This window comes from Tetrapisispora phaffii, chromosome 13 (genome assembly GCF_000236905.1).
Source record: "Tetrapisispora phaffii CBS 4417 chromosome 13, complete genome".
In the NCBI taxonomy this organism is placed as follows: Eukaryota; Fungi; Ascomycota; class Saccharomycetes; order Saccharomycetales; family Saccharomycetaceae; genus Tetrapisispora; species Tetrapisispora phaffii.
Window position 1 is genome coordinate 155585 of NC_016532.1, and position 24367 is coordinate 179951.

At 32.5% G+C, this 24367-nt stretch overlaps 15 protein-coding genes and 1 non-coding gene across 16 annotated transcripts; 8 read left to right on the plus strand and 8 right to left on the minus strand.

The window, feature by feature from the left end:
- Positions 1-273: 273 nt before the first annotated feature.
- On the plus strand, positions 274-477 carry ATP19 (F1F0 ATP synthase subunit k; the record flags this gene model as incomplete). Its single annotated transcript, XM_003688039.1, has 1 exon — positions 274-477. One exon carries the CDS (start codon positions 274-276, stop codon positions 475-477), a length of 204 nt encoding a protein of 67 aa, XP_003688087.1.
- Positions 478-982: 505 nt separating this feature from the next.
- MDM20 (Mdm20p) lies at positions 983-3406 on the plus strand (the record flags this gene model as incomplete). The annotated part of the gene is made up of 1 exon (XM_003688040.1): positions 983-3406. The coding sequence occupies one exon, from the start codon at positions 983-985 to the stop codon at positions 3404-3406; it is 2424 nt and encodes an 807-aa protein (XP_003688088.1).
- A 641-nt stretch (positions 3407-4047) lies between these two features.
- On the plus strand, positions 4048-5478 carry TPHA0M00800 (uncharacterized protein; the record flags this gene model as incomplete). The annotated part of the gene is made up of 1 exon (XM_003688041.1): positions 4048-5478. One exon carries the CDS (start codon positions 4048-4050, stop codon positions 5476-5478), a length of 1431 nt encoding a protein of 476 aa, XP_003688089.1.
- Positions 5479-5659: 181 nt separating this feature from the next.
- On the minus strand, positions 5660-6286 carry PSF1 (DNA replication protein PSF1; the record flags this gene model as incomplete). The annotated part of the gene is made up of 1 exon (XM_003688042.1): positions 5660-6286. One exon carries the CDS (start codon positions 6284-6286, stop codon positions 5660-5662), a length of 627 nt encoding a protein of 208 aa, XP_003688090.1.
- A 407-nt stretch (positions 6287-6693) lies between these two features.
- RAD61 (Rad61p) lies at positions 6694-8625 on the plus strand (the record flags this gene model as incomplete). The annotated part of the gene is made up of 1 exon (XM_003688043.1): positions 6694-8625. The coding sequence occupies one exon, from the start codon at positions 6694-6696 to the stop codon at positions 8623-8625; it is 1932 nt and encodes a 643-aa protein (XP_003688091.1).
- A 159-nt stretch (positions 8626-8784) lies between these two features.
- Positions 8785-9873, minus strand: TPHA0M00830 (FluC/FEX family fluoride channel; the record flags this gene model as incomplete). Its single annotated transcript, XM_003688044.1, has 1 exon — positions 8785-9873. One exon carries the CDS (start codon positions 9871-9873, stop codon positions 8785-8787), a length of 1089 nt encoding a protein of 362 aa, XP_003688092.1.
- A 900-nt stretch (positions 9874-10773) lies between these two features.
- On the plus strand, positions 10774-11331 carry HED1 (Hed1p; the record flags this gene model as incomplete). The annotated part of the gene is made up of 1 exon (XM_003688045.1): positions 10774-11331. One exon carries the CDS (start codon positions 10774-10776, stop codon positions 11329-11331), a length of 558 nt encoding a protein of 185 aa, XP_003688093.1.
- A 763-nt stretch (positions 11332-12094) lies between these two features.
- On the plus strand, positions 12095-13015 carry ATP3 (F1F0 ATP synthase subunit gamma; the record flags this gene model as incomplete). Its single annotated transcript, XM_003688046.1, has 1 exon — positions 12095-13015. The coding sequence occupies one exon, from the start codon at positions 12095-12097 to the stop codon at positions 13013-13015; it is 921 nt and encodes a 306-aa protein (XP_003688094.1).
- Positions 13016-13688: 673 nt separating this feature from the next.
- On the plus strand, positions 13689-15713 carry FAT1 (long-chain fatty acid transporter FAT1; the record flags this gene model as incomplete). The annotated part of the gene is made up of 1 exon (XM_003688047.1): positions 13689-15713. One exon carries the CDS (start codon positions 13689-13691, stop codon positions 15711-15713), a length of 2025 nt encoding a protein of 674 aa, XP_003688095.1.
- A 117-nt stretch (positions 15714-15830) lies between these two features.
- TPHA0M00870 (lysophospholipid acyltransferase family protein) lies at positions 15831-16982 on the minus strand (the record flags this gene model as incomplete). Its single annotated transcript, XM_003688048.1, has 1 exon — positions 15831-16982. The coding sequence occupies one exon, from the start codon at positions 16980-16982 to the stop codon at positions 15831-15833; it is 1152 nt and encodes a 383-aa protein (XP_003688096.1).
- A 301-nt stretch (positions 16983-17283) lies between these two features.
- GCV1 (glycine decarboxylase subunit T) lies at positions 17284-18480 on the minus strand (the record flags this gene model as incomplete). The annotated part of the gene is made up of 1 exon (XM_003688049.1): positions 17284-18480. The coding sequence occupies one exon, from the start codon at positions 18478-18480 to the stop codon at positions 17284-17286; it is 1197 nt and encodes a 398-aa protein (XP_003688097.1).
- Positions 18481-19066: 586 nt separating this feature from the next.
- DAS2 (putative uridine kinase DAS2) lies at positions 19067-19762 on the minus strand (the record flags this gene model as incomplete). Its single annotated transcript, XM_003688050.1, has 1 exon — positions 19067-19762. One exon carries the CDS (start codon positions 19760-19762, stop codon positions 19067-19069), a length of 696 nt encoding a protein of 231 aa, XP_003688098.1.
- Positions 19763-20148: 386 nt separating this feature from the next.
- FAL1 (ATP-dependent RNA helicase FAL1) lies at positions 20149-21351 on the plus strand (the record flags this gene model as incomplete). Its single annotated transcript, XM_003688051.1, has 1 exon — positions 20149-21351. One exon carries the CDS (start codon positions 20149-20151, stop codon positions 21349-21351), a length of 1203 nt encoding a protein of 400 aa, XP_003688099.1.
- A 48-nt stretch (positions 21352-21399) lies between these two features.
- Positions 21400-21897, minus strand: ATG31 (Atg31p; the record flags this gene model as incomplete). The annotated part of the gene is made up of 1 exon (XM_003688052.1): positions 21400-21897. The coding sequence occupies one exon, from the start codon at positions 21895-21897 to the stop codon at positions 21400-21402; it is 498 nt and encodes a 165-aa protein (XP_003688100.1).
- A 174-nt stretch (positions 21898-22071) lies between these two features.
- Positions 22072-22145, minus strand: TPHA0Mtrna1V. The gene has a single exon. It is a non-coding gene; the product is annotated as a tRNA-Val (tRNA).
- Positions 22146-22829: 684 nt separating this feature from the next.
- On the minus strand, positions 22830-24221 carry TPHA0M00920 (uncharacterized protein; the record flags this gene model as incomplete). Its single annotated transcript, XM_003688053.1, has 1 exon — positions 22830-24221. The coding sequence occupies one exon, from the start codon at positions 24219-24221 to the stop codon at positions 22830-22832; it is 1392 nt and encodes a 463-aa protein (XP_003688101.1).
- Between the last annotated feature and the right edge of the window lie 146 nt (positions 24222-24367).

The following is a 24367-nucleotide window of genomic DNA, read 5'->3' on the forward strand; positions in this document are numbered from 1 at the left end:
TTCAATGATAACAACTTTTATATAATTTTCATTGTCATAATGGTATTACCTTGTCATCATCACTTGTACTTATTAAAATATACTCAATTCTTTCTTCCTATTGGTTTAAACGTTTATTATAAATATTCACGGCCTTAGAAATCCTTAAGTGTTGAAAAAGTTCCAGATAGTTAATATATAAAATGTATAACTCACAAATATTTGAAGTTAATTTTGATAACAATCAACACCGTATCGTAATTACAATACAAACTTACACAGAATAATACAACAATGGGAGGTGCCTATACGATTTTTGGTAGATCTTTCCCTTCACACCAACTTGCCCTTGCTACTATTGGATTAATGGGACTGCTTATTGCTCCTAATCCTTTTGCTAAGAAGGAAGAATCCAAAATTGATTTCAAGGCTAGCTCTCCTGAGGAAGAGAAATTTATCAAGGATTACATCAAGAAACATGCAACAGAGGCTAAATAGTAGAATTATCTTTAAAGGTTCATTGATATTTGCCATCAAAAACATAAGAAAATATCACTCTAAATATTCAAGATACGTCAACTTACGAGTTTGACCCTTTCCTTACTATTAAGGTTCTGAACATACAACTTACGCATACGCTAGGATTGTAGCAGAATAATGTATATAGCCTATCAATTAATATAATATATTCCATATATTTGCAATAAGATTATTTTTAATTTAATATAATTTACATCTTTTTGAAATTAGTTCATGTAATATCTTTGTATATAACCTTTTCGTTTTCTTAACTATGCAACAGAAGGTTAAAGAACGAAAATTTTTTAGAGAACAATCTAATTTAATATTTTAGTAACAGACTTTTATATATTATCTCAACTTGGCATAAGTCTTATTATGTGTTATTGGATGTGTTCTTTCTACTTAGCAGTAAGATTATTCTAATCGCCTGATTTGGCTCTGTGATCTGTGATCTTTCGGATTGGATTTTATAACTTTAAGAATGTCAGATAGAACTGAGAAAGAAATCTTTGAGTTAATTGAAAAGTCCAATTTTAAACAATGCAATGTTAAGATAGCCCTATTGAGAAAACAGTTTCCTAATTCTTCCTATTATGTAATATTGGAATTATTTGCCAAGTTCAAGCAGTCTCCAAAGAAATTTAACTATGAAACTGAATTGAATTCAAAATATGGTTTACAAGGCAAAGAGTATGTCAATGACAGAAAAGCTTTGAATCTACTTCACACTTTATTTATAGAATATTCAAAGTTTGAAGAAGCATTGAATGTGTACGAGAAAGCGATGTTTAAGTATCCAAGTTTTCAACTTGCTATGGAATGGTTTGATAAATCTATCAGCGATGGCCATTATAAGTATATGGCAAAAGCTAGTCTGCAACTTTCAAAATACGCTGTAGTAGGGAAAAACAGCACTTTAGATAAACGTAACTACAGCATTTGGTATGCTATTTCTGTCTTAGCTTTGTTTAGATTTAAAAGAGATACTCTTACTGCTACAGAATTGAAACTATTTCCAATGTTGGCTTTTAAAAATTTGGAGGAAATCAAACCTTTTCATAATTCAGAAGAATATATCATCTACTGCAGTGTATGTGAGGCATTGTTTATTGACCTTTGTAATGAAAATAATGAAAATAATGAAAAAGCTCGTTTAATTGTTAATGAAATATTGCCAACGTTGTCTAGTGAAGTGAATTTGAACTTAAAAAAATTTATTATTAAATATTGTGCAAAGATTGAAGACTATGAACTTTTGTACAAAAGTTCTAAAAAAATATTAGAAAGCATTGATGACTATTCAGTACTCAAGAGTTTTATTAAAGCTAGTAAACATATTGGAAAATCAAATGAAGAAACTAAGAAATTAATTATTGATTTATTAGGTCCTTCAAGAAATGCAAGACTAGCATATTTAGAGTGTGATGTAACATTTACTGGGAAAATCGATAGGGACTCTGTAATGTTTTACTTAGAAAAGTTCCATCATAAACAATGCTGTGTCGTTGATTTAAATGCATACAAAGAATATCTAGAAGTTGAAAGCGTATTAAATTACATGTCTGAATTGGAACCAAAGAACGATATTCATGATGTCAATACCCTACATTTTTCTAATTTAACTTCCAATGAAAGTTCAGAAAAAGCGATCAACTTGTATAATTCACACAAACATACTTTGAACAAGAAAATGAAAACTGATTATTCGATTTTAAGTACTTCTATTATAAAATTAGTTGAAGAGAGTTTATCATCAAATGGAAAAAATCCATCTTTGAATGATGTTTTATTTTCCTTATCACTATTAGAAAATTATCAAACTAAGGACCCACACAACTTCGATACGAAAACTTGGATTATTGCCCTGTACATGCATTTAGGATGCGTTTCGCAAGCATACTCTCATTTTGCTGATTTAAAGATCAAAAATGTCCAAAGTGATATTATGCATCATTTAATTTACACAAGGATGTCATCTTTGTTCCCTCATAAATCTCATCCTTATATACAACATTTTTTGACAGAGAAGGAGAACTTATATGAAAAATCATTACCAAGATTAACAAATTTCATAAAGATTTCTTTTGAGAGAGAAGCCTATAGTAAAATTATGGGTATGTTAGATTTTAGAAACAGATTGGTATCTTCTAGTTTTAAGTGGTTGAGCGATATTGAAGAAACCCAATTGGCAAGACTAACGAACAACAAGCGTGGTACTTTGATACAAAAAAACCTGGAATCATGGAGGAAAATTAACATGATAAATGGAGCTTTCAATTTTAGTGACAACAGAGATTGGTCAAGATTTGGAGAGTTTGTCAAAAAGGACAATTTGCCATACACTTTTCAATATTTAAAATTTACTGACATGTCAATGAAGGTAAATTTTATCAAAGAATTAATGATCTATTATCTTTCTTTGGGAGAATCCAATTCAACATTAGATAATTTAATCCAGGAAACGATTCCTAGCGACAAGTTAGTATTGTTAAAGGAACATTTGACTCCAATCGAGGCCTGGTCCTTTAATATTTTTTACGATTTATACAAAAATGAAGGTTCATCACTAAATGACACGTTAGAGTATATACCTTCCAAAGAAGAGCTGTCAACCTGGAGGTTATCAAATTATTATATTACGAAGTTAGCAACATTAAAAACATTAGATAACATGCAACAAATTTCTGATAAGAAGCTGAAAGAATCAATTAAGAAACAATTACAAGAATTAAGAGAAAACTGTGATGATTTATACAAATCATACTCAAGCGAAATTATCTCTTCTTCAAGCGTTCTAAGTTCAACTCAGAAAAAAATTCTAAATTCTTTAGATTACAAAGAACTGAAACCAGAGTTAATTACAGACGGAATATTGAAAATTCAGAAAGCAGTTAGAGATTTATAAGCCACTAACAGATTGAAAGATTTTAATATCTGTATTTAGTCAATTGGTTTCTCAATGGACAAATCAATTGGAAAGAGCGCACTCACGCACATACGCACAAACACATATATAAACATATGTATATGCAGATTAAAAGATAGTTAACTTAATATGTAGATAGACTAATCGATTATAGAATAACTTAACTAACCTATTTTAATAACGAACAAACAACTTTGCAAGAAGTGAGTATGAAATGGCTTCTGGCCAATACTAATGTGTGCCTTTAAGCTCTTAAAAGTTTTCAGTCACGTGCAAATTAAAGATTTTTCCGTTTTAGGAAACTCATAAACAACTGTTCACAGATGTCATAATGAAGAAGTTAACAGAATGGTTATTGCTGTAACATTATGATATAAGATTGCAACTGCAATTGCTGTTTAGTCAAGGAGGTTTGCAGATGTTTTAACAATGTATATGTTATCTATTGTTCATTGTTAATACTTTAGTTCCATACTTTCCTTGAATTTATAGATACTATTAAAGCTTGAATCTTTTTTATTTTAATTTTAATATCATAGAGCATGGGTTTGGTTATTAGTAACAGCATATATAGTTACAGATAACATACCACCCATTGAAACATTAATAAATAACATCTGATGGATGAAAAATCTTCTTCTAGAGTACTGGAAAATATGGATTCAAACTCCATGTCGTTATTGTACAGCTCACCATCTATAAATAGTCACAGCAATAGCACTGGAGAGATAGCAAAAAATTCATTCTTTAAAATCACACATTCGCCAACCTTTGAAAACGATAAGAATACACCTCTAAAATGGCAGCAAGAGAAACAGGAGTTCCAATTCCAAAGCAATAGTACACCGTCAAAATCAAATTTCAAGAACCCTCAGCAAAGATTACTTCAAGCAAGGAAAAGACGATCCACTTTAATGGGAGCTAAACCAAGAGTCCCATCAAGATTAAATAAAGCAACATCTAAATTGGATTTGATTGATGATAGAACTTTAACTAGTTTACCAATTCCACATCCACAAAAAAATGAAAATAATAATTTATTCCAGAACAGACAACTCAACAATAAAAGACCTAGATATAATGAAACCAAAGAACTTAGGGTTCACAATGATCAGGTTAATAGAAACGTGAGTTATAATCAGTCAACATTAGATGATTCATTAGATAGTATGGGAGAAGACAAAGAGAACACATCCAAAAACTATGATCACCCAATAGTTTTATTAGAAGACTATATTTCTTATGACGATTCTGGATCTTCTTCTAGGAAAAGGAATAAAAGAAGAATATCTTTATCAGACCTGAAACGAAAAATGCATAAGGGACAGACTAACAATGTTCTCAAATTAAGGAAAATTAAGCATCCTTCTCACTTATCAAATCTAACATTTTCCCTTGCTCCCAATCACGCCAATGCTTCCAGCATAATGACGGACATTAGTGAACAATATAATACCTTTGAACCTGAACCGAATGAAAATTCTAATGCGAGCTCTGATGAGATAAATGGTGTATTAAAAGAACTGATACACCCTGTTACTGGAGTGACTGAAGATCAATATATATCGAGAATTTCAAAAAAATCACAATTGGTCAGTTGTGTTGTATGTGATAAAGTATTATACGAGTTAAGTAGTATATTACCAGAAAATAATAAATTTAAAGAAATTGTATGTGGAAATTGTGCAGAAAAATATGAAGCAGCTGCAAAACTATTTGAAGATTACGAATTTGATTCATCACTTGATATATCAAACTCTAGCATAATGAGTGGAATGAATAATAATGTACAGTACTTAGAAAACATAGGACTCATAAAACATAAAAATACTGATACATTTTCAAATGAACTTATTACTAGACTTCAATCACAACTAAAACAAACAAATGAAAAGGATGAGAAACAAAATAATGAGGAATTTTTACTTGATTCAAAATCTGTTCTTTGGTTTATAGAAGCAAGGAAAAAAATTAGATGGAGATGGAGAATAAGTAAATTATTACCTGAATTCCTTTCAAATCATAACAGCAACACGACACAATCATCATAAATAACCTTCAGCAATATTAAATAAAATCGTTCCTGAACTTTTTAAAATAAATACCCAATGCATTATATTAACATACAAATATATCAAAACTATATAGAGCTACAAGATGTGATATACAAAAAGATCAACTTTTATTGCTCATAACTCTACAATAAATAATGATTCTGTTGAATAATTAAGGTCATATTTTTTGCACATAACCTTGTTGAATCAACCTCTCAATATCAGACTGTCTAACAAAAAATTGTGAATCTTTAATTAGATTAAACACACCGTACTCTGTTTGAATTTCACCTGCATCTTTTAACACTCGAACATCGATGAAGACATCACTAGGAGGATCTAAGCTCCCCGATATATCTATATCAGATAATATTCCACCTTTCATTTCCGTTATTAATTGTGAATATTCTTTCAAGTACTCTTGTTCTTGGGGTGACAGATCAGAGTTGTCTTGTGTAATTCCTACATTATCATGTAATAAATCCATGCCATTATTTTCCCATGCTAGACTATCAAGAACATCGTTTCTAAATTTTTGATAAGCCAATAAACAACGTTTGTTACGTTCCATACATAGTAATGTAACAAAGTATTGACATTTGGCAACTCGACTATCCATGTTCCCCATTTCTTGTTGCTCCCTCAAGTAGTTTGTGTTTCTCTTTAACTGTGAAATTTCCTTTAAGATATTTCTTATGAGTTCTTCATGATACATTGAAAGTTTAGAAGCATCTTTTGATCTACTGTTTAATTGCTTTGATCTCTTGGCTTCCAATATTAGTTTATTAGCCAAATCCCCATACATTTTTCTACTTTCTGGTTTCTAGTTGGCTCTCTGTACTTTCTTTCAACTATATTCCCTAATAGTGTATATTCAAAAACAATTAATCATCAAGTATAGTAAGCACTTAATCAATTTATTTGACCACTCTAATGCGTGTCTATCCATCAACAAATAATGTTATTTTTATTGAAAAGTTGATGAGATGGTAGACTAAACTATCTCATCAAGATACCAACGCGTCAACTTCTAAATAAATGTAGAGCATCGCGTGCTACTAATACAATAAAAGATGTACATATTTACTTTCTAACAGTTATAGAACTAAGAAATCCTGGAATGTAGATTCCATTAATGAATTATGTTAAGACGCATGCCATTTTTGTATATAAGCTTGTAGTTTGGGTTCTAATCTGTAGAGGGAGCAATAAATGAGAGGTTACGGTAAGCGTAGCAGTTCTGTCATCTTGTTGTTGACTAACAATGAAGATAGGAGTGATGTAGAGTTCAGTGATTCTTCAGACAATGATGAAACACGTAGATTGGAAATGAATGGAAGTAAAACTAGATTGGTTGATGGGAGCGTTGATATAAATGAATTCAGTTCTAATGCCATTGCTAGCTCACCATTGAAGGATAAGAGAGGGTCATCTGAATCAATTAGGGGACCAGATTCTAGCAATCCAACTGGGTCTAATAAAACTCGAAAACAAGATTCCAGTATAGCTACTCGAGAATTAGATATATTTGATTTCTTAGAGACTAAAACTACTCATAAAAAGAGGAGAACGAATTATAGAAAAAGTACAACAATTGATGACACGGATGATTCTGTTGTTAACTTTACATCTGACTTATCATATTCAGTTGACAATAGTGAAATAAACGAAACTATTGAAGGATTAGATTCATTTCTAATGTCTTTGCAAAAGGTAAAAAAGGATGAAGTGCTGGATCAACTTAACATTATGACCAAAGAGGATGAATGTGCTTTTAACGAGTTAACATCAACTACTAATTCAAGTAAAAAATTGTATGACAGAAGGAGAACATTGTTAAAAAAACAAAAATCTGATACTGATTCTGAACTTGATGAGGAGGAGGATGACAATGAGAAAGAAAAGAACGAAAGGCAATTGTCCAATTCCCTTGACAGAAAAGATAAGAAATCAAAAGAAACTAGCAAAATATTATCTAGTGAATTTAATAGCCAAGAGGCTGACCTTTCAAGTACTCAGCATTTTTTAGAACTAAAACACATTGGTGGAACGTTACGATTCGAAGATGATCTAGAGTTTTTAACATCAGGATCTCCAGAAAAGCTAACAAAAGATAAATTTATTTCAAAATTATTGAACTTTTCACTAGCTATACAGACGGATAAAGATTTAATATCGTATATTAATAAACATTGCAAAAATGAAGTGTATGAGTGGTGCTTTACTAAAGCTACGGTTAGAGATCCTATCATAATATTACTTCTTGGGGTTATTTGTCATGAAATTGAAATACCGATAAATGAACATAATATTGATTCGCATTTAACAATGCTCTCAGAGTTGAGTAAACAGCACGACATTCCTGAAGATACAACTTTAACACAAAAGTTGGTCAAATTAAATTATAAGGATTTTGTCAATATTATATGTCCAAATACTGGCGTTACATATACTATTAAACTACTTGAAAAAAATACATCTGTTCTAATGAACCAAAGTTCTTGCCAGAAGATAACATGCACATTATTAAAGAACTACAATGAACTTCAAACACAGGATCAAGACTTATTAATGAAACATCTTCAAGATATTCTATCAAATTACAAATTTGAACTAAATTTTCTACAAAATGTTGTCAACTCTTTGGAAAGTATATTCATGTCAGCCAATGGTAATACTGAGGTTTTAAAATCCTTAATTTTGATAACTAACGACCAAGAAATGGTTAAGCATATAAAATACCAAACTAAGCAAAACATGTACAACACCTGCAGTACTCATATAGTCAATCATTTTTTCAGCAGGAAAGGATCTATTATAGAGCTTTTATTACTTTACAATGGATTACTTTTAAACATAATTTCACAAACAAATAACGATTTACAATTATCAAGAGAGACACTGGATAATTTCACAAAGATATACAATAAACTTAATGATGAAACTCCAAACGAATCAAACCAATTTCTGCATGATATGATTTATTTAAATTTTGCTTATTTATTACGACAATTTCAAGATTCTAACTTAATCAATGATACTACCACTAGTGAACTGCATAGCAAATTGAAACAATTTAACCTTTCAGTCAAGGAATATAATATCAATTTATCTAGAAAGATTGAACAAATTCTAAATATATAATAATATATCACTATAAAAGTATGATATTTATAATACGTGCTATTCTATTAGGCACAATATTCTAAAACTTACTAATTTTAACTAACAATATTTAATGCGTGATCTTTGAAGAACATAAAGATATGAGAGAATGCGTATTTGTGTATTGTGTCATATCGATTAGCATATAGGTACTACGAGACCCTTTGACCAAGCATAAGAACCTAAAATGATAACACAAAAGATGTATGATACGGCTATGCTACAAGTAAAATAATTGATCATTTCGATAAACGGCAATTTAAAACCTTCATTGATAAACGTACTAATGGTGCTCAAACTACCACAGTAACCTGTCACTAGACCACTCACAACATGACATGCATTGATGGAAGAGACGATAGGAATATCCGAGCCGTCTGATTTTCTACCTCTTTGAACTAGAGTTAGTATGCATATAATAACAACAGCAAATTGGTTTGCTAAGAATGTCCCTAAGGGTAACGATTTCCAAACAGAATTGAAATACTTAGATAAATAAAACCTTTCAAACGCCCCAATAATACCAAACAGAGCTGGTAATGTCCATTTACCTCTTGAATAATTTCCATAGACACCTGATAATACCACAATTAATGCAAGGAATGGAAGAGCCAATGTGAACGTTATATATGCTAAGATAGTTATGGATTTTCTATAAAAAGGATGAGGCTTCATTCGGTTATCATTATTGTCTTCTTCTTTTTTATCTAGATTTTCAGTGGTTTCAGGCGTATCTGACGATTTTTGTGCTGGATCAGTATATAAGGCTAGTACATTCGTGGCTATATTTTTACCAAACAATAAACTTGACATCGACACAAATAGTTGAGTGATCAAAACTGATAAGAATTCCATAATACCATATGCTCTGTTTGGTAATTTTGTATGAGATTTGATATTCGAGCCTGTCAAACTTGTTGAATGTTCAAATGTTTCTAGCAACAGTGTAGAATATGAAGATACTGACCCGCAGTAGCCTGTAGTCAATGCAACGAAAAGCTCTGGTTCTTCTTCGAACCACTTCATAGCATTCATATCTTGTAACATACCCATCAAAATACAAGCAACGCAGTTAGGCCACAGTACCGAACCTGGTGATATATATGAAGGTCCATACTCAGATAGCGATTGGATAGCACTTCTCGTATAATTACCCAGAATTGCCATTGTGGTATACATAAACAGGAATTTCACCTGGCTTGGAATGTCTTTCCATTCTTTTATCATTTTATTTGCAATAGAGTAAACTATTTGCTCAGTATCGTAGTATCTCCCCCAACCTTCTTTCCAACCTCAAATAGTAAACTATGCTCCTTCGTCAGTAGAGAAAACATTAGTACTTTTCAATATCTTATATCAATACAACTTGTAAAATTGAGATATGAAAAGGGTGATATTTTTCGTACCATCCTTTTCTTACATCTAAACCAATTTCTAAGTAATTAACATATGGAATTGATGAGTATGTTTATTATCATTTAAAATATTTGGATTACTCCGATGACAACAAAAAATGTGTTTATTTGACTGGGATAAACTTCCGAAGTAGAAAAAAACATGCAGCAGAAATGGTGCCTGAATTTTAGATATAATCAACATGGTTAAAATAAAGGACATAAGACTAAAGGTAACAAACATGGATCGACTCTTTATATTCAATTGCAATTCTTTAATAAATAGTTATTAAATTCAAAATAAGGTATCGACTCTAGCTTCAACGGGAGACAGACATTGCTTACACAAACACCGCATCTTACATTACATAGCATTGTATATACACAATAAACAACACACTAGTCAAAAAAAGTTCTCAAATTATGCAAATAATAAGACATAATAAAGAACAAAGACCTCTTGATCTCACTCTCTTTATATACTTTTCCGTTTTGAGATCTTTTACGGTCCCAGGGACAATCAATAATAGCCGCCGAACACAGTTCTTATAAATAGCCGCCCACTTTTAAGTTTCAGAAAACATGCTTCTTTTCTTGAAAGATACACATATATCTTTGTTACAGATTTATGTAAATATAGCTAAGTAGCAAGTGCTTGAACCAGGTTACTGCAGTTTCGTTAAGGTTTTGTAAAGTTGCCGTGAACAGATTTTATTGCAATACCATTGATTTGATGTTGACTACTAGAAGTTTGACGTCGGTGGGGTACACCAATGATTATGAATGTGAGGACACGCATGTGTACTATGGCAGAGGATTTTGTAGGGCTAGCACTATGATGGAATTGTATTCAATAGATATCGAAGAAGAAACGGAAAGAGTGGACGTGCCAGACACTGAGAAGTGCACAGACTTGAAGAACAGTAATGAAATTGAACCGGAGCAAGAACCAAATATTTCCCCAGATGCAGCCAACATAATACTTAAGAGCGAGAGGAACCCCAGTTTTGTTGATGAAACTACCTTGAATAGCCAAGACGAAAGTTACTGTCAGGATACATTAGGTGAATCCACATTTACAGAGCCTGAAAACATGAAAATATGCAAACTAGGGAAGACACCACCTATTGAAATCATACACAGACCGTTGAAAGATCTCATAAATAAAACAAACAAGATGATCTACGATGTTGATTCAAATCACGTTCAGTACAAAGCAGGGCTCTCCAAAAGATGTCGAAAGATTCCCAGCTTGCACCGAACACAAGGAAAAGATGCCGTCTCAAGATAGCCGCAATTGCTCTCGAACTAGACGTTGCTCTTATGGGATACCAACTATTGATTTATACATCTCACTCATGGCAAATATCCATTACAGACGCCTCTATCAACTTATAGCCCCCCTCCCCTCCCATTAGCATCAACAGGATTGCACCATTTACCCGCTTTTGCATCACGATCACGCTGCACGGTTCGCCCCATAATTAAGACCCGTTGTCCAATCACAGAAGGAAAATAGAATTAATGAAAGAGCTCCAGCGTTACGAACAGTGGTGAACACTGTAAGCTTCTTTCAGTCAAGGGAACTGGTAATATATCCAGTTTCTGGATTAAATGTTTCCAATTGCTTTTGCTTTATATTGAATCTCGCCCAAGGCCCACATCAAATTGTTTCATCCAATCATTTTAGGAAAAGTCTGAAATATCTTCTCGTATCTTACAACCCACTATCCAGTACCTACCCCCCCTGTGTTATATACAAAACGCTAAGCTGAAAAAAGGAAGAAAGTTTACAAAAATTGAAAACAATATATATTTATATATAGAATACTGACCGAGTTAAATCGTAGAATAGACTGGTGTGTGCGTTAGAATCATTCTTCTGTTATTCTATTTTAATTACAATCGAGAGAGAGCTAATACAAACCTTTTTTATATAAGGAATAACGTTATATTTTTGCGACTATAAATTCAAGTGAGTTCTAGGTATTGTTTTATTCAGATCTAAGACTGTCACCTATACAAAGGAAAAATAAATTACAATTAACGTAAATATGTTTTCTAGAGTTCCAGCTTTAAGCTCCAATATTGCCCGTAATGGTATGATGGTTGCTCGTGTTAATGGTATCAATGCGGCCAGAAACTATGCTACTTTAAAAGAAGTCGAAATGCGTTTGAAATCTATTAAAAATATCGAAAAGATTACCAAGACTATGAAAATCGTTGCATCTACCAGATTAGGTAAAGCAGAGAAAGCAAAGAACACCTCTAAGAACTTATCTGAAACCGACGAACAATTCTTCAAGAATGCCGAAACTAAGACAATCGGCGTCGAAGGTAAGGAACCAAAAGAATTAGTGATCGCAATTACTTCCGATAAAGGTTTATGTGGTTCCATCCATTCACAATTAGCTAAAGCTGTCAGGGCTCATTTGAAAGAGTCTCCAGCAGCTGACGTTGTTACCATCGGTGACAAAATTAAACTACAAATGCTAAGAAGTAACGCCAACAATTTGAAAGCCTCATTTAACGGTGTCGGTAAGGAAGCCCCAACTTTCTACGAATCTTCTTTGATCACTGAAAAACTAATTAATGAATTCAAATTAAACGACTACCAAAAGATTTCAATATACTATAACAACCCTGTTACTTCCTTATCCTTTGAACCAAGTTCAATGCCTGTTTTCAATATTGAAGCAATTGAAAAATCTCCATCTTTTGAAAAATTTGAAATCGATGCTGATGGTAAAGTCTCCACAGATTTATTTGAATACAATCTATCTTGTAAGCTACTAAGTGCCATGGCTCAAGGTCATGCCGCTGAAATTTCTGCTAGAAGAAACGCTATGGACAATGCATCCAAGAACGCTGGTGACATGATTTCAAGATACTCCATCTTATATAACAGAACAAGACAAGCTGTCATCACTAATGAATTGGTCGATATTATTACTGGTGCTTCTTCATTGGATTAAATCTAGCTAATGCAAAAACTGTTGCTTCCCATACAAATCCTCATTTTAGACCCTTGTACATTTAGCAAGTTTTCATTTTACTTTATTCTTTTTTAACTCCACATGTATGCTTTCATTACAAAAAGAGCTAAACAACCACAGAGCACAATCCCATTCAATCGTGGAATAGCATGCGCTTCAAACGCATCTTTTGGCTATAAGCACATATATCTTATATAATATTCATTTATCTGTACAAACTCTCGATAAAGATCTCAAATCTCGATATTTTTCTGTTATATTCTTTCATTTTACCAAGTAAATAAACAACAACGCACAAAGCAAGATTTAAATAAATAAATCCAAGACATAAATATAAATATAATACAACACTTGTCTTCTGATCTAATGAATTGATTCATATTACCACTTTGCGTTGTTTTCATCAACGATTCCTTATATCCTTTAACAAGATTTCTTATTATTCGTTTATTTTTTAAGTCCTTTTTGATTTAATAACAGATCCAAATGAAAAATAAACTGCACTATCTGGACTTTTTCCAAATGAATACTTTAGTCCATGTAATTACTTGTTCAAGGTTCTCACTATTTAAATTGTTGAACATTAGATTTTAACTTCATATTTCAATTGAGTTGCTTATTTCTGTAAAAGTCATATATATTTAATAGATTAATGGGGTCAGACGCTATGATTACTGCAATTTTAGCAAAACTGTTTGCTGCTCTTTTCAGGTTGATAAAAGTACTGTTATTCCCATTTTACTTTGTATTCATATGGCTATTTAAAAAGCCATTAGATGCACTGGATAAAAGGTATAGATTTAGAGAAGATTTTTACATAATTCCATTTTTTTTGAAACAAGTGTTTTTATATTTTATAAAAGTTAAACGCAATAGGTTTCAAAATTGGTACTTATTTGAAGATCAAGTTAAACATTCAGGACATATTCCTTGCATTACATACCCACGTCCTACCTCTGTGAAAGGTGAGTTCAAAATTGAAACGTTTTCATACAGTGAAACCTACGACATTGTCCTAAGATTATCCTATATTCTTCATTATGATTACGGCGTGGAGGTTGGTCAAACAATTGGTTTAGATTGTACAAACAAACCTCTGTTTATCTTTTTATGGCTAGCTTGTTGGAATATTGGTGCTGTGCCAGCATTCTTAAATTATAATACGAAAGGTAACCCATTGGTACACTCTATCAAAATTGCTAATATTGATTCCGTCTTTATTGATCCAGATGCAAGTGGTCCAATTAGTCAATCTGAAGAAGAAATTAAAAATGCATTGCCTAATGTCAAGTTGAACTACTTAGATGAACTCGATTTGATGAAACAGATTACAAATCCAATCAACCCAATTTTCTTACAACAAGCAAACGTAAGATCACCAGCTCATTTAGCTGATTTTAATCCAGCAATGTTGATTTATACGTCAGGCACCACAGGTTTACCTAAAGCTGCAATTTTATCGTGGAGAAAAGCAAATATTGGCTGTCTACTATTTGGTCATGTATTACATATGGATACAAGTAGTGTTGTGTTTACAGCAATGCCACTTTTCCATTCAACAGCAGCACTACTAGGCGTTTGCGCAGTTTTATCAAAAGGTGGTTGTATTGCGTTATCGAATAAATTTTCTGCTACTACATTTTGGAAACAAGCTTATTTAACCCATGCCACCCATATTCAATATGTTGGTGAAATATGTAGATACTTACTGCACACTCCAGTATCAGACTATGAAAATATGCATTGTGTTAAATATGCTTATGGTAACGGGTTAAGACCAGATATCTGGCAACAATTCAGAAAAAGATTCAATATTGAAACCATTGGAGAATTTTATGCTGCTACTGAAGCACCTTTTGCAACTACGACTTTACAAAGAGGCGAATTTGGCATAGGTGCTTGTAGAAGTTATGGTGCTATTATTAATTGGTTTTTAGCTTTTCAACAAACTTTGATTAGAATGGACCCAGATGATGAAAACCAAATTTATCGTAATGCAAAAGGCTTTTGTGAAAATCCAAAAGTTGGGGAACCTGGTGAAATGCTAATGAGAATTTTTTTCCCTAGGAAACCAGAAACTTCTTTCCAAGGTTACTTGGGGAATAAAAAAGAAACTGAATCTAAAGTCCTGCGTGACGTATTTAGAAAGGGTGATGCATGGTACAGATGTGGTGATTTACTACGTGCAGATGAGTATGGGCAATGGTACTTCCTTGATAGATTAGGAGACACATTCAGATGGAAATCAGAAAATGTATCTACAACAGAGGTTGAAGATCAAATTATATCTTCTAATGAAAAATTATTTGCTCAATCAGTAGTTGTTGGTATAAGAGTACCGGGTTATGAAGGTAGAGCAGGTTTTGCTTTAATAAGATTAATTGATTGCGATGAGAGCACATTAACAAATGACCAAAAGTTAGAAATTTTAAACACCATGTTAAAACATCTAGAAAAATCTTTACCAAAATATGCTTTACCAATTTTTGTTAAATTTGTAAATGAGTTTAACATGACAGATACCAACAAAATTCGTAAGAAACTTTATAGAGATCAAATCTTACCACATGGTAGCAACAATATGGAAACTCTTTACTGGTTAAAGAATTACAAGGAGTATACAGTACTTACCACAGAAGATTGGAGGGCGATTGAAGTTCAGTCTTTGCAATTGTAAGCACCACACAAAATATTGTTTGATAGTTTCATTTTTATTCTTATTGTTGAATAAATAATATTGTTTCTAATAAATATACAATGATTATTAATTAAACGAAGATTCTATGTCGTTTTTTTATAAAATGTAAGAGATCTTTAAATTATTAATATTTGAATAGAGATAAAAGAATATAGATCCAGATGCTATTATGAAAACGGCTGCGATAATGACCTCTTTTAATGTCATTTTGAATGGATCTATTGTCGTAGTGGAAAAATTAGGGTCTACATCAAAGTGTCCAAGTTGGTAATACCCTTTTAATAATTTATCTTTTTCCTCCCACAAATCAAATAGCCATGCTTGAAATTGCTTTTCGTCCTGGTATGGAATATCTTTTACTTCGATTGACTTTATGTGTATATCAACCAATTTAGGTGATTTCCCATGATATATCATTTGCTTTAAGGAATATTCATCTTCACCATATGTACCATATTTTAATCCGGAATAACCTACAGTAAGGTCATATATTTTTTCTATATTCTTATCTAATGAAGTTAAAAGCAGCCTTAACCCTTTTGTATGAGGAGTTACGATATGCTTAAAATTTCGTCTGCCCAATTTTTTTGCATACTCCATTGATCTTATTTCAGCTTTTTTGCATAGAGTTGTACCTTCTGGGAAAATGATGAAACAATATGGCAAATTTCTTGAGCTAGCATCGTTTTCATTTTTATTGGAAATAGTTGAATAATTTAGAATTGAGATTAATTTTCTTATTATTATATTCTTATCTTTAACCCAGTTCCTATCCAAGAATATAAAATTATAATTTGTCATTGCATAACCAAAAATAGGTATTTTTTTCAATGCTTTCTTCGCAAAGATATAAACGTCACCTCCAAAGTTTGAAGTATATGCAATTTTCCAGAGATAAATCCAATCTGTATATAATTGATGGTTTGCTATAAAGATGGAGCGTTGGTTTAAATTTGATTCAACATGTTTCAGCTGTTTATTAAACCGGAAGTTCTCCAAAGACATTGATTTATCATCTGTTGTTATTCTAATTGATGACGGGGCAATGACACTCATGACACACATTAATAAAATTATAAATGCTTCTTTGCTTTTGCGCAAACTGAGTTTCAATTTGTTTTCATGTTTCGAATATACTGTTAATATAACGATTTGAAATAGCACTATGCAACCACAGCCTTGTAGGAAACATATGATAGAAATAAAGGAAATGAAGTACTGCTTCAATATTCTAGTCGGTGAACTCATTTGAATAAATTAATTAAAATATATTAGTAGTCTAATCTGTTAATACGGAGCCTTCTATCTTGTTGTGTTTGATGTTAGATATTGGTTAAGTGACATATATATATATATTCCAACGGTGTTACTTATATATACAAACTTTACCTTTTAAAAATAACCGCCGAAAGAATTAAGGGTTTAAAAACACAAAACTAGCATAAGACAACGTAAAAGACTATTATTTAAATATAAATTCGAAATGACTTATTTAATCATCTAAAAACAATAGATAATAAGTAGATATGTGTGAAGCAGTAAAATGCAGTTACGATGTTCTGTAGTAGTGAGTTGGCACTAAGGGACTTTTTTCTATTGTGATAGGGTAGAACTTACCTCTGATTTCAACAACAAGCTCGGTTCCAGCTTTATGGTAGCCATTCTTGACATAGACTTGGCCAATATTGATATTATTTAATGATGGAGATGCACTACCCGAAGTGACTGTACCGATTAGTGTCTGTTTATCAGGCAAGTATACCTTGGCACCTTTTCTCGCGGCAGGTCCACGACCTGTGTATTTGAATGCTGCTCTTAATTCTTTTGAAGATTTATTTTTGAGCTGGTCTATGATCTTTTCGTAACCATTGAACTTGATAGCATTTGGATCTGTCAAGTTTCTTCTTGATCTGGAAATGATCCAATTCAATGCTGCTTCCACAGGAGTTATGGATTCAGTTAGTTCGTTTCCATACAGACATAAACCTGCTTCCAGTCTGAGACTGTCTCTGGCAGCTAGTCCGATTGGTTTAGTCAGCTCATTATCCAATATTAATTTTGCAAAATCAACCGCATCCTTATCTAGCATACTGATTTCAAAACCATCCTCCCCAGTGTAACCAGATCTAGCCACTTGTATTTCAACGCCATTGAACAATTTGAATAACCTTCTTTGACCGAAGCTCAAAGAATTCAACGTTTGAGATGGAGCCAATATATTCTGCAAAATCTTTGAAGACATTGGTCCTTGTAAAGCTAATAATGATCTGTCTGGAATCATTTTCCATTCGCATTCATAGCCACTCTTAGAGAGCTGTTCAGGAATAAATGATTTCACTCTATCGGCACATCCTGCGTTATTCACTATATAGAAGTCATCAGCACCTACTTTCGTGATCATGGTATCATCTACAATTCCACCATTTTCATTCAGAAACACAGAAAGTGAGGCATTGTGGTCCTTGATCAGACTGAAATCAGTTGGTGTGATCCTTTCCAAAAACTTCAAAGAACCCTCCCCTTGCAAACTACTCTGTAGCATATGGGAGACATCGAATACACCGGCATTTGTCCTTGTCCATTTATGCGATTCCACATGAGTTTGACCTTTGTAAAGCAAAGGCATTGAATAACCAGCAAACGGAACCATTGTCGCACCTAACTCGATATGCAAGTCAAATAAAGCAGTTTTTTTCAAGCCTTGGGAACTGGTAGAAGAGAATCTCTTGCAAATAAAAGAACTCATACCTATCTTCTGTTTTTTGCTCCTTGAACTTTTTCCTAATCACCAACCTTGCATGTAATGGTGTGTCTTCTAACAGCTCTGACTTTCATCCAATACAATTTTAATTTTGTAAAAGAGACAATCGAGATAATGGATTGAGTTCTTCATCCTTATATAATAGCCTGAAACCTCACCAATGCAACCCACAGATCTCTTATCGATAGTGGTGACTTCTTTGACTATAACGGTAATCTCATAAAGGCAAACTGTCTCTTTTGGCTCTGGTTCTTGAAACAAAAGTTTTAAATAATCCCTTGACTATGGGGAGACTGAACAGAGTCACATCGTTGCCCAAAAAAATGGATCTCAGAAGGAATCATGAGTCAGTTTTAGGGTTGGTGCCCTGGTAGAGTCTAGGGTTGCTTGTGAAGCATGGGTATAGGGTTTGGGTGAAGCTATGCTCTATGGATTGGTTTGCGTATCTCAGCATGATGGACTTCTTATACACCTATATCTACTACATACTTGTATACATATATGTGTGTGTGGTCGAGTGTGACTGCACTCCACTTTTGACTAGACGTTTGTCGAGGGAAAGGCAGTGATGCTATGCCAGATCGTAGTACCTTCCTTTTTGAACGTCTATTCTTTCCGCTTCGAAGTTCAATAGAGAAGTTTTCTTGGTTAATGGATTGTGGGTCTCTTGGTCACCTAGGGACAATGGTGTTTTCATTTCCTCAACAGCTTTATTGATGCCGTCCAGTAGAATGGCGCTCGCTAGAGACTCATTCTTGCATGGAATGATTAGGTCAGCGTACACTCGTGTTGGTTCAATATATTTCAATGATTCTTCTCTAAGATGATGCAAGTATTCTGTTAATAGCACAGACAAATCTTTGGGTTGAGTGATGTTCTGGGTTTGGATCAGATTTATTAACCTCTTGTCAGCATCACTATCTAAATAGACCTTCAATTTGGAGGCGTCTCTTATTTCCTTATCATACAATGCATACCCGCCGCAAAGGATGTTGATACATATTGGTTCTTTCATCTTGCCAGTTGTATCTCCCTCGGTTGGTTGCTTCAGTAGTTCTCTGTGTAATGATTTGAAATCGTAGTCGGTGAAATCATAGTTCAAAGTGCTTGCATCCTTCATATCGTCTAGGTTTAAAACTCTAATTCGAGAATTTGGAAACATCTTCAATATGGACTCTTTTAAATGCAATGAGGTTTCATAACACCCGGCTCCATGGCCACCTCCAATGGAGACAATCAGGTTTTCCAGTCTATTATTCTGTAACATTTTATGATTTATTCAACACGTCTCGAAAGTAACTAGTCACAGAGATCTTTTGTACGATTCATGTAACTGTATATTCCAACAAGTGCCATAATATGTAGTATAGCAAATGTAACTCCTTTTTAAAGAGTCTAAATAGTTATAGTTTTCAATATCAAAGAATGTTCAAAGTTTTTGAAAAATGTTTCGAATTTGCGATGAGCATCGAAAACTGAAAAACTATTCATGATGAAAGATTTATGAAAGCATATTTCGGTAAGTTTAAATACTTCCTAAACATAAAGTAGAGAATGAGCAACTATATATTTAAGGATAAAGTTTGGTTAAGAATTAATAAGGAGCATTGTGTTTTTCCGGGAACTGGTCGAAAAGAAAGTAACCATTGAACCATGTCTGCATTTAGAAGAGAAGATGATCAGAAGCTGAAATTTAAAACCTCTAAAAAACTGAAGGTCACTGCCACTTTTGAAGCCATGGACTTGAAAGATGATTTATTGAAAGGTGTTTATCTGTATGGGTTTGAGGCTCCTTCAGCTATTCAGTCCCGTGCAATTACTCAGATTATTTCAGGTACAGATGTCATTGCTCAGGCCCAATCTGGTACCGGTAAGACCGCTACTTTCACAATTGGTATGTTACAGGTCATTGACTTAAAACGTAAAGATTTGCAAGCATTAATTTTATCGCCAACGAGAGAGTTGGCTACGCAAATTAATCAAGTCGTAACTAACTTAGGAGATTACATGAATGTACAATCATACGCAATGACTGGTGGTAAAACTATGAAAGATGATTTAAAAAAGATGAATAAGAGTGGTTGCCAGGTTGTGAGTGGAACACCAGGTAGAGTTCTCGATATGATTAAAAGACAATTGATAAGCACTAGAAATGTGCAAATGTTGATTTTAGATGAAGCAGATGAATTACTGGGAGAACATTTAGGTTTTAAACAACAAATTTATGAGATATTTGCTAAACTGCCATCTGCATGTCAAGTTGTTGTTGTCAGTGCTACTATGAGTAAAGATATAATAGAAGTAACCAAAAAATTTATGAGTGATCCAACAAAAATTTTAGTTAAGAGAGATGAAATCTCTTTAGAAGGTATCAAGCAATTTTATGTGAATGTCAGTAAAGAAGACTGGAAATTTGATACATTATGTGATTTATATGATTCATTAACTATTACACAATGTGTCATTTTTTGTAATACTAAAAAGAAAGTCGATTGGTTATCTCAAAAATTAACTAGATCGAACTTTTCAGTTATAGCAATGCATGGTGATATGAAACAGGAAGATAGAGACAAAGTCATGAATGATTTTAGAACAGGTACCTCCAGAGTTCTGATATCAACAGATGTATGGGCTAGAGGTATTGATGTGCAACAAGTGTCACTAGTGATAAATTATGATTTACCTGAAAATATGGAAAACTATATTCACCGTATTGGTAGAAGTGGGAGATTTGGTAGAAAGGGTGTCTCTATTAATTTTGTAACTGACGAAGACTCCTCTAAACAAAAAGAAATAGAAAGACACTATAAAATAAAGATAAAACCAGTACCAGCTGATTTATCAACTCTAGCATAATCCCTAGGAACAAATTTACCAGGAAATAGTTTTTATATAAATATCATTTTAATTTAGGTCAATTAATTCTTCAATTTGTTCATTCTGAATCGCATATAATTTGATTAAATCCTCTAATGAGTATTGTTCTGGAATATGTTCAAATTCCTTGAACTGTGAAAGTACCTTAAGCTCAATTTCTTTCTCTGAAATTTTAGGGTTAGTTGAATTCTCATTACATGATTTCTCTTTATATGACAATAATTCGTATTTATCACTTATCAATTGAACCTTTTGCAATGAATTATCAGTGTCAAGATCAATAACAATTATATTCTCAATATCTAACTCATCTATGGTACCCTTTAAATTATTTATTTCAAGTTCATTATCATCATCTTCAAATATATATCTGATATTAGTAGGAAAACTTAGTGCTTTATTTAGATGATTATGACCCTTAAATAAATTCAAAGATGTCTCCTCAGCTTTATGCTGCCCTCCATTTTTGATGATGTGAGATATGTTAGTATCTAAAACGGTTATAACAGGAACCTCGAAATCCATGAAGTAAATTAATATTGATACTATTGCTATTCTCCTTTTCAGCCAAAACCTAACAATGCAGGTCGTATTGTTAATGTTCTCAAATTTGTTCATATTCTTATCTATGATAATTGTAACTTTAAAAAGTATAAAAATATGTTTTGATAACATCAAATTGTAAAAAATATTATAGTATGATCCAACCGAGGTTCGAACTCGGGATCTTCGCCGTGTAAAGGCGACGTCGTAAACCACTGGACCATTGGACCTGTAAACAATATTGGTCATTTAATTGCGGTAAATTAAATAACTAGGATATAAAAGAGAAATGTTAATATTTCTGTTAATAAGATTGTCCTTATCACAATTATTGTAGTGTATGTGACAGAACTAAGTGTTTATGATACTTTGAGTTCAGAACCAATTGATCACTTACTAGTGGGAAAGAAGGTTCTAGAAACAATCTTTAAAATGATAGATGAAAACTTTTCACTGCAATGTAAATGGCTACGTGATAAACCCAGATGTGAAATACAGCACGAAAGATCTTAGGAGAATAACCGAACAAGTAATGTGTTCACTCAAGCATGAGATAACTTATATATTAAGAGGACATCTTACTCTATTTAGAATTGTTTAAACTTACTAATAAAAGACCAATCGATTATTTAACTATTCCGCAGATGGACTACTCGAAAGCAACTGAAGTGACTAATGACACTAACTTAAAACGTTGGTTCTAACCAACATAAGCTTGTTTCTCTACATCTAGTATCTATTATAACTGTAGTTCAGAAATTAGCAAGTCCCGCAATAACTGTGGCACTTGATAAGAAAACTCTATGACGGTAAACATATTATTGTTAATATAGGAGAAGCATTTTGTTCGATTTAAAACTAATAATTAAGTAATTATATATCTCAGTTTTTACATAGCAATCAGTAACAATCGATTAATAATAAGAAATGATGAATTTCTTTTCATGTAAATTTCTTTTATTCTCTATATCTTGAATAACTTTATCCTGGAAATAATTTAAATCATCGTTGAACTCAGGGTTCCAAGGACTAACCCCACTGAACTGAGAGTCTATTATTTCAACTTCGTTGGATTCTTTATCCTTTAGTGATATAGCGTCTCTTTGAGCAGGCTCATCGATTAACTCGTTTTTAACTACATGTATAGTTAATGTGTCACTGCTTACATCATAAGAACATCTCTTAGCTGCATTTGATATTCTTAATTGCATGGTTTCTGTATCACTATATCCCTCTTTTGAATCTCCTGAGTCTGGTGATTCAGTTGAGTTAAATATATAATAATCTGGCTTAGGTAATTCATCGGAATCTGACAGGTCCTTGCCAATTTTTTGAATACCTGAATGGGTTTGGGCTTTAGATGATGGTATACTATCAAGCATATATGAATTAATATCATCGACATACTTTTCTTTAGCTTCAATTTTGTTATCAGACTTAGCGTTCTCTATGTCATTTGTACCTGTAAGATATTTATTGGGTGTTTTAATAATAGAATTAAATCCTGTCTCGGGTTCTAGTTCTTTTGTACTTTTATCTGAGTCATAAATTGGATTATCTACATCTTCATTATTTTGACTATTGACATCGCTTTCGGATTTACTGTTTATTTTACCATTATCTAATTTATCTGAATTATCAAGGGAAGAATCATTATCTTTCATTATTATTGGTGGGTTCCCTGAAGTTGCATTTAACATAGTTTCATCTATTGAGATAAATCTTAAATTCTTATACTCCTTTATGTCAGAGTACTCATTTTTTCTGTCATTAAAATATTGATAATGGAAATGTTTTGCATTGAGTCTAGAATAATAGTTTTGGAACACAGATGATTCATTTAAAATATTGCCGGAAAACACTCTACCCATCGAATGATCAAACAATTCATTTAAGTCATTTGTGTTTGTGTGATATTTATCAAAACATGTAGAGGGTTCTTTCATATTTTTTATATAATCTTCTATATCTGTGCTATTATTATTTACATCATTGACTGCGTTAGAATAATTGTTTGATAATTTAAATTTATGGAAATTCTTTTTCAAATGTTTTCTTATACTAGTTTTATTATATTGATCTGGCAATATTGAGTTGTCATTAGATTGTTTATCACTTGCCAAGTTTCTTGAACTGTTATCGATGTCAAGCGATATATCAATGAACTCAGTTGGCAATTGAGATATAGGTGTGTCATCTAATGGTTTATCATAAAATGAATGAAACCACTTTTTCAATTGATTTCTTTTTGAAGACTTTGTGGGAGTTGAATGATTCAAATTTGTTGTTCCAACTTGGACTTGCATTTTAATTGAGATCCGATTGTAGTAAAATAATTAAATATATGGCTTTTGTTATCTATGATTTGCAGATTATTTCACTATGTAGCATGTTCAGATTATAGGTGACACTAATTAGAGTTTCTGTCATATTTTTTTATAGACAAACATTT